At 51.4% G+C, this 8,927-nt stretch overlaps 1 protein-coding gene across 1 annotated transcript; it reads left to right on the top strand.

Moving 5' to 3' along the window:
• Positions 1-4,184, top strand: pfdn4 (prefoldin subunit 4). Its single transcript, XM_068749279.1, has 5 exons — positions 1-19; positions 1,822-1,911; positions 2,568-2,675; positions 2,926-3,066; positions 3,827-4,184. Exons 2-5 carry the CDS (start codon positions 1,885-1,887, stop codon positions 3,947-3,949), a joined length of 399 nt encoding a protein of 132 aa, XP_068605380.1. The 5' UTR covers positions 1-19; positions 1,822-1,884; the 3' UTR covers positions 3,950-4,184.
• Positions 4,185-8,927: the final 4,743 nt, after the last annotated feature.

Below are 8,927 nucleotides of genomic sequence, written 5' to 3'. Positions count from 1 at the left end.
TGAGATAAAGAATGCTCAGGTGAGTTGTTGTTGCGTGATGATGCCCCCCCCCCCCCCCCCCCAGCGGTCTTACTGTATTTCTCTTGCAGTCCAGACGAGTTGGATCCTCCTGAAGAAAGATAAATATGGATCGTGTGAGAGCCGTTCCTGCGACGCTGTGTTTATAGCCTGTTGTTAGCAGGCTATTTAATGTGTGCTTTAAAGTGGGTGGGGCTGTTTGGAAGTCATCATCCAGTAGGAAGGCCGCCACCCGCCCAGCGGACTGTTTGGCGAAGGCACATGATGAGCTCAGGGTAATCTGTGTGAGAACGCCGCGCCGGCCTCCGAGCACGCCGGCGCTGGGATGCAACAGGATGCGCATTAGGATATCGGCCTGGAACGCTGACAAAGCAAGAACGCACGCGCACGTGCGTCCAAGCCCGCCCCCGGAACGCGTTCTTCAGGTGTTCCGCTTTGATGAGACGCTTCTCCCTCAAAGGAATCGTTAAAGAGCATCGAACTGATCGCCTGCTTTGATAGCGTTTGATTTAAAAAGCTTTATTAGCATGACAAAGTGCACGTGCTCGGTTTATCGGCTCGGCTCATCAATACAGGCGGCGAGCTTTGTAATGAAATCATCTTGATTGTCATCGAGCGTCCGTCAATACATCAATAAAACACATCAGAGATGACAGGCAAATGGGCCTTAAGCCGATCATCATCAATAAGAGCGGATTAAAACAAACTCCTGAACTCTCGTTTTATTTTATTCTTTAGAACCTCCAAGAACAAATCTGTGCGTAAATAACTGCCAAACAAAATGGTGTTTGAGGACCCAGATGAGCAGCAGCATTGAGTTTACGACGCCGAGGCTTGGAATCCACGAGGACAATGTCCCGTTGTGTCCCGTTGTGTCCCGTCGGCAGCACCAAGCGGGGGGGGGGGGGGACTCGCCCGTCTCGATTCTACTCGATTGATTTGATGCTAATCCTGCAGCTGCAACCCCCCCAAGCTAAATGTTTGTGCGTCAGGCCTGCAAAAAGGCCACAAATTTACCGACGAGCCTGAAAGTCAAAGGTTAAAGGTCAGTTTTGGTAGAACTTGAGAGTTTCTCAGGAAAGGTTTGCTCAGCAGAACACAACTCTTTGATGTGGTTCATTTCATTCGGTCCAATAACAACTCCTGGACTCAGTCTGAATTATAATCCTCAAACTACGGGGGTGAATTATGCAAATATTGATCCTGGGTGCAGTACTGTTTGTTGAAGACATATTTACATAGCTGCAGTTCCGGATTGATAAAATAACTATCTAAGACGGGCTGCGCATTTCTTCAGACCGCCTTGTTGACTCGCCTGGATGCTGCTTGCTAAACGAAGGCTCCCGTTTAAGGCCCTGCTTAAGGCTACGTAACATTAGCTGCTTAGCTTTAAAAGGAGCCGCTCGGCTAAATAAAAGACGCCATTAAAAGGACTAAAGAGACCAAAAGAACTTTGTCGTCGTGTTACTCGCGATTCACTTTACTGACTCATGAGTCACGATTCTTCGTCCCCACTGAGTCGTTCACTGACTCCTCCCTGATTATGCAAAATCATAAAGTCTATAGTTGTTGTTTGATATAATTTGGAGTTTGTAACAGTGGAGCTTATTATGTTTATATATTATGAGAAATAGGGGGGTTTAAATAACCCTGATTCTTCTTCCCACTCCCTTTCAGGCTGAATCGGCATATTATTTATTTGTTAAATGTGGCACGGGTTGTTTTGTTTGCTTTTTTTGTCATTGCCTGAAATAGATAACTAACAAAAAATAAATAACAACCCCCCCCCCCCCCCGCCGCTAGGTGGCGGTGACGTCCCTATGTACTGTCTGCTGTCCCTGGTTTAGTGCAGTCGAGGAAGCCAAGATGGCGGCCACCATGAAGGGACCTGTGGTAAGTTTACCGTAAAGAATGACTCTTATTGTGAAAGCACTCCGGTGCCGTTTCAACCGGAGATGTGAACGGAGGCGGGCGACGTGTTGTTGAGATAAAATCCGCGAGCAGTGAACACGGTGAGATGTAAGACCTCGATTAGGTTAGCGCATTTGGCTAACTGTTAGCCTGCTAGCTGGCTATCCGCCGAGCCGCTGTTAGCCTGCTAGCTGGCTGTCCGCCGAGCCGCTGTTAGCCTGCTAGCTGGCTGTCAGCCGAGCCGCTGTTAGCCTGCTGGCTGGCTATCAGCCGAGCCGCTGTTAGCCTGCTAGCTGGCTGTCGGCCGAGCCGCTGTTAGCCTGCTAGCTGGCTGTCGGCCGAGCCGCTGTTAGCCTGCTAGCTGGCTGTCCGCCGAGCCGCTGTTAGCCTGCTAGCTGGCTGTCAGCCGAGCCGCTGTTAGCCTGCTAGCTGGCTATCAGCCGAGCCGCTGTTAGCCTGCTAGCTGGCTTGTTGGCCTGTCACTGTTGTGTTTGCTAGCTAGACTAGTTTCACGATAACATGGTTATATTCTAATAGTTAACGGATTCTCGCTAGCTAGCTGTAGCTTATTAGCCGGGTTAGCGTTGGGCATGTTGGTTGGAATGTAAACAAACGCATGAAACGGGTTTTCTCTGCAGGCGGGCGAAGACGTTAACGTGACCTACGAGGACCAGCAGAAGATCAATGAATTTGCGCGGTTCACGAGCCGGACGACGGAGCTCAAAAATGAAATAGAGGCTAAGAAAGTAAGCGTCACAATGAAGATGCTGATGTCATAGCTCACGCCCATACGTCACAAGTTTACCTGTTTGTTGGGCAGTAGTAGTAGCACTCAAGTACTTTCAGACCGTTTGGGTGTGAATATATCGACGATAAAAGTTCTTATTCACCATCATTGGAAGCTTCCAGTTCATGTTGACTAAATTACATCTCAAGTTTAGCGTCATTCACAAACTGGAACATTTTAAAATGGACTCTCTGCTTGCATTGCCACAGAAAGCGCTGCAGAACTTACAGGACGCCGGCGACGAGCTGATGATGGTCGACGACGACTCGCAGTTGATCCCGTATCAAATCGGAGACGTGTTTGTCAGTCACACCCAGGAAGAGACTCAGGAGATGCTGGAGGCTGCAAAGGTGAGCGCTCCCGATCACGATCACGATCCCGTTCTCGTTCTCACCTGAGCTGGAGGCGTCAGACTCTCATTAAGTTTAAGGCCTGCGTCGGAAAATTCATCATGTGATCGCTGTAAAAGGTCACGAGCAGTTCTCTTCCTGATCAGCGGTGCCGGAGGAGGGCTGATCTAAGGACGGGATCAGGTCGTATCCCGGCCCGTCTGAGGCGCGGCGTCCTGGTTGGAGAGAACTCATTGTTTGTGTAGCCAAAATGATGTCAGTTTGTTCTTGTACAAATTGCTGCCGCTGGTTTGAAGAGATAACGAAGGTGAAGCCGGTAAAACCTGCTCGAACACGAGGTGCTCATTGATTATTGATGGCCTGCGTTGTTCCTGAACAAGGAAGGCGTCGCGTTTCTGTGCGTTTCGCTACATTTTTCAGCTCGCGTGTTCCGAGAATGATCTGCTGACGGCGCCTCCGCCCGGTGGCTGCAGGTCATCCAGACATCTTCACATCAGAACTATTTTGTTCTTGTTTAAAGATGAGTGTTGCCTCTGCGGCATTAGCATGAAGCTACAGGCAGTTAGCATCACTTAGCACAGAGACTAAATGATGAGACGGCTAGCCTGCTAGCGCTCCGTTAGCTTTGACTAGCATGTGTTTCGCTGAATGAAGCGTCTCCGAAGACAACGCGGCTACAGACTGAATGGGAATCTGGTTTAAACCGGAATGGATTCTGACTTTAACGTGTGTGAACGTTGTTCCCGTCTCCTCCCCTCAGGAAGCTCTGGAGCAGGAGGTGAAAGGCTTTGAGGAGCGGGTGTCGGCCATCCAGCGGCTGTTGAGCAACCTGAAGGTCCAGCTCTACGCTAAGTTCGGAAACAACATCAACCTGGACGATTGATGGGAGCTGAGCGGGGGATGGGCTCTCCCTCCACCGCGGACCATCCTGTAGCGTTAGCTTAGCAGCGGCTCCGCCCGAGTCCCGGTTCTCACAGATAACATTTGTAAATTATTCTGGTTTGTTCTTAAATGAGTTTTTTGTTGTTTTTGTTTTGTGGATGAAACTAAAGTTAAAAACGGGAACATCTGTGGAATTCACTCCCATGAAAGTCTCATTAAACGACGTCTGCTTTAAACGGCCCTGTTCCTGTGCCGTCTGTGATTCACTGCGACGGCGTGAGGAGGAGGGGCGATGAGGAGGGGGTGAGGCGATGGCGTGAGGAGGAGAGGCGATGGCGTGAGGAGGAGAGGCGATGGCGAGGAGGGGAGGCGATGGCGTGAGGAGGGGGTGAGGCGATGGCGTGAGGAGGGGGTGAGGCGATGGCGTGGGGAGGGGGTGAGGCGATGGCGTGAGGAGGGGGTGAGGCGATGGCGTGAGGAGGGGGTGAGGCGATGGCGTGGGGAGGGGGTGAGGCGATGGCGATGGCGTGAGGAGGGGGTGAGGCGATGGCGTGAGGAGGGGGTGAGGCGATGGCGTGGGGAGGGGGTGAGGCGATGGCGTGAGGAGGGGGTGAGGCGATGGCGTGGGGAGGGGGTGAGGCGATGGCGTGAGGAGGGGGTGAGGCGATGGCGTGGGGAGGGGGTGAGGCGATGGCGTGAGGAGGGGGTGAGGCGATGGCGTGAGGAGGGGGTGAGGCGATGGCGTGAGGAGGGGGTGAGGCGATGGCGTGGGGAGGGGGTGAGGCGATGGCGATGGCGTGAGGAGGGGGTGAGGCGATGGCGTGGGGAGGGGGTGGCGGCTGACGGCGTTTAAAGCTGATTTATTCTGACATGATTAATAATTCTCTCCAAATTGATGCAGAAACTCTTTTCCTCCCTTCTTTGAATAGCAGTTTAATTTGCATATTCAAATAGGAATCTCTGGGCTTCATTTGCATTCTCAAACTGCTCTCACCTTGTTAGAAGACGAGAGTGGCGTTCTTACGGATAGTGCATTCTGGGATCTGAATATCACTTTAATCGACTCTGCATTCGGGATACAGTCCATCATGAAAGCCTCGGAGTAGGACAGGAAGCAGTTAACTCCTAAATGAACGGGGGGGGGGGGGCAACATCCTGTTTGGTCGTAGACGGTCCAACCAAAATCCCTCTGCAGGAGCAACAGGTGGAGGCAAGCGTCTTTGATCACAGCTGCAGTCTCGTTTCCACGGTGATTCTGTGATCGTCCTCTGAAACGGGACCGGATGGAGAAGCTGGTTTGAGCAGAAACCAGTCACCCGAACCCCCCCTAGGGACCCCCCCCCGTGTGTTTGTTCTGCCATCGTTGTAGTTCCTGTTTTTTCTCAGTCTCTTCCTATTTCTTTCCGTCTTGACGGATCATCAAATGAATTCATTATTTGCACTTGAATGATCGATCAATCTAAGATATTTTCAAACATTGAGCGTTGGAGAGAAGTCGATTATCTGTCGTTCTCCCGTCCACCGAGGAACACGAAGTCCTTTAGAAGCAGGAGAACTTTCTTTAGAGAAGTCGGATCCCTGCCTCGGAGGAAGGCAGGGTGGAACATCGGGGCGGGGCATCAGGGCGGGGCATCAGGGCGGGGCATCGGGGCGGGGCATCAGATATAACATAACACAACACCGTTAGACTGGGCTGAAAAGCACAACAGGAAGTGAACCTTTGACCTTCCTTCCACTTCCTGTCAGCCAGAGCTTGACAGGAAGTGGATCCAATGAAAACCTGGAGATGAGAGTGAACCGGGTGGAGGAAGTGGATCCTCCTGTGGACGACCTACCTGTGAGATGCTAGCATAGCTTCCGTGGCTAATAGCACCAAAGGAGGCGGAACTGCATCCGGAAATGAGGTGAGCAGCTCTGAGCAGGCCGTGTGGGGGGAGACGAGATGATGATGATGATGATGATGATGATGATGATGATGACGATGCAGATTCACGGTGGGGGCCGTTACCTGCGAGCCACAGGTAGATTTGAGCTCGTAGGCTTTGAATCTTCTGCAGTTGGTAACGTTTTTGGATTTAACCACTGAAAGCAGCCGACAGAACCACGGCAGGTACCGGCACCGATGGAAGGGAGGCCCCGCCCATCTGCGCCTCCTTCCATTGAGTGATTGGTCAATTATTCGAAGCGAAGAAAGATAAATATGTTTTTCTATAAAGGCGGAATATTGGACGACAACGAGACCCAAGCGGGACGCGAATGAGGACCCGGGGACATGAGGGTTCTGAGCCCGCTCGCAGCACAGCCTCATTATCATTCGCCAATAGAGGAGGTATATTTAAAACAAGATGGACGACCCGCTCCGGGTGTTTGCTGGGCTCCGCCTCCAGGACAAGAGGGCCGCTGGGATTTGGTCCGGGGAATAATTGGACACGACTCCGACCAACAAACTGATCTCAGCTGCCGTAATTAGGAGAAATACGGGGCAATCAATTCGTGCACGTTACCCACCCGGCGCCGAGTCCACCAAGTAGACCCCGGGGGGGGGGGGGGGCACGGTTCAGGACAATGAACCAAGAAACTCAGAGTTCAGTCACACCAAGAGATTTGCATATCATAAAATAAGAATAAGAATGACTGCAAGTTTTAAAAAAATCATTTGAAAGTGTGTGTGTAGGTGTGCGTGTGTGTGTGTGCGTGTGTGTAGGTGTGCGTGTGGGTGTGCGTGTGGGTGTGCGTGTGTGTGTGCGTGTTGGGGTGGCGTTTGCTGAGTCAGCAGGACCGGATTCGGACCGTCGCTCCAAACTGAAATCCCTTCACACACACACACACACACACACACCTGCACACGCACATGCACACCGACACACACACACACACAGGTCCGGTAAACGGGTTCATCTGGGGGTTCAGCCTGAAACCATCCCTGGTGCTCCTTCAAGCAGGATCGCCATGGCAACCATGCTGCTCACCGGATCATCAGCTCAGATTGTCCCACTGAGTGTTGATAGTCTGACAGAGAGCATTGTGGGATGCTCCCAGACTGATGATGTGGTGATTCTTAGGAACGCCGCGGCCCGACCTTCCGCCCGCCCACACGGGCGGAAGGTCGCCACACTTTGACCTCTGGGTTCCCTCGGCTGGCTCGGGACCCGAGCAGGGACCTCGCCGTTCACACAGGGCCGAAGCGTGTTTGTTCTACAGACGCTGCGTTGTGATTGGCTGGCGTTAACCTCCCCGAGTGATGCGATCACAGGTGGGCAGCAAAGTGCAGGTGTGAAAGCTCCCAGGATGCAATCATGGGCTATATTTGACCACGGGCGTGTCCGGGGCCACGTTGAAGGACCGCCTGCTTTCATTTGAGTCACTTTAATGCAAACGATGTTTGTTCTAATCTGCGTGTTCAGCAGTTAACGTGCTTGTAGCTTCAGCGCTAGCTCAGCTGCAGCGTCTTCCCTTTGTGGTAAATATTTCCAATTCTAGAAATCCAGTCGGCTCCAGATTAATTTTAGAAACCCAAAAAATACTAAAATAATGTTTCATGTTTCTGCCAGCAGGAAAATTAGCATGCGTGTTTTAGCTGGATATGGCTAATTTAGCTTCCTATTTTTGCATGTTTTAGCTGGATATGGCTAATTTAGCTTCATCTTTTTGCATGTTTTAGTTGGATACGGCTAATTTAGCTTCCTATTTTTGCATGTTTTAGCTGGAAACGGCTAATTAGGTTTGTATTTTTGCAGGCTTTAATTTTTCTTGCTCCACAAATGCTTGTTGGAAGTATTAGTCTTTAGCTGCTAATTAGCCACCAGTTGCTAACCGTGTCTGACTTTCGAGCCTGGTTTTAGCTAGCTGCTATGTTAGCCTCAGAAAGGCTCTCTCTGCTACTCCTCATCCAATCACAGCTTGTCATCTTCTCCTTCGGCCAATCATTGGGAAGCTGTGGAGCATTAAAATGTCTCCCTCATTTCAGTGCCTGCAGGATTTGCACCTCCACCTCCTCCTCACCTTTAGCCTCACCTGTCATTCCCATCCACCTCTCCTGAATGACCGGCGATGGAGGTCAATGAGACCTGACCTCCCAGACCTGAAGGAAACTGCAGTCGAGTCGAGTTCATCGTGCTTTTTATTGCGGCCTAAACCTAAAACACAGGACTGTGGATGCTAACCCATTAGCACGTTGCTACCAGAGTAGAGAACATCCTAATCCAGGCAAGAATTACGTTTCAGAATATACTGACGGGTAAATCGAACGATAATTCATCAGAAGCGAAGTCGGAGGAGGCAGGATGGATCCAAACACAGACGATAATGCGACGACGAGCCGCCGGACCCCCCCCCTCCGTTCACTTCCTGCTGCGTCCCTTTGGAATCCGTTTCTCGTTTTGTGCAGCCGTTTTTAGCATTTCGCTACCTTCTCGCGGCGCCGCTACGCGCTGGCTGAGGTCTTTGTGCTTCTCCTTCGTGTGTTCCTGTGCTTCGTGTCGTTTTCCATCCCTTTGTCATTGATCTCGGGGGTCGATTTGGGGTCATTTGGAATCTTTTAACGGTTGTTCCGTGTCGTGCGGCGCCTCCTTTTGTCTCTTGTTGGTTCCTTTCCACGCCTTCCATCCAGGCCTCTGATCTTACTCCCGTCTTTGAATCCATATTCATGTGTTCCATCAAGCGGCTTCCACAAACATCGGCGAGCCACGCTGCTCCGGAACGCAGCAGAACGACTTCACAATGCGACACGTTGGCGATGAGGAGCACGCGATGTGCTTGAACGCAACACGAAAGACAAAATACGAAACATATTCCGTCACGTCAGGGTTTGAGGAGTACTGAGCTGACGGGAACATCGAGCAGTGATTGGGAACGTCTCCATCCGGACGGAATGCCCGACACCTCTCGGTTCCGATCCATTTCATCCGGCAGACGTTTGTAGACGACACGGCGACGACACACGATGAAGAAGTCTCTGAGCTCAAAGTCTTTCTCCTGTT

This window comes from Brachionichthys hirsutus, chromosome 2 (genome assembly GCF_040956055.1).
Source record: "Brachionichthys hirsutus isolate HB-005 chromosome 2, CSIRO-AGI_Bhir_v1, whole genome shotgun sequence".
Taxonomy (NCBI): domain Eukaryota; kingdom Metazoa; phylum Chordata; class Actinopteri; order Lophiiformes; family Brachionichthyidae; genus Brachionichthys; species Brachionichthys hirsutus.
The sequence above is the reverse complement of the archived record's forward strand: the minus strand, read 5'-3'. Positions and strand labels throughout refer to the sequence as shown.

What these genes read in the sequence shown, in the direction of transcription:
- pfdn4 (XM_068749279.1), top strand. Translation starts at nt 1,885, where the DNA reads ATGGCGGCCACCATGAAGGGACCTGTG. An exon ending in ATGAAATAGAGGCTAAGAAA is followed by an intron (nt 2,676 to 2,925) that starts GTAAGCGTCACA and finishes GCATTGCCACAG; the next exon opens with AAAGCGCTGCAGAACTTACA. An exon ending in AGATGCTGGAGGCTGCAAAG is followed by an intron (nt 3,067 to 3,826) that starts GTGAGCGCTCCC and finishes TCCTCCCCTCAG; the next exon opens with GAAGCTCTGGAGCAGGAGGT.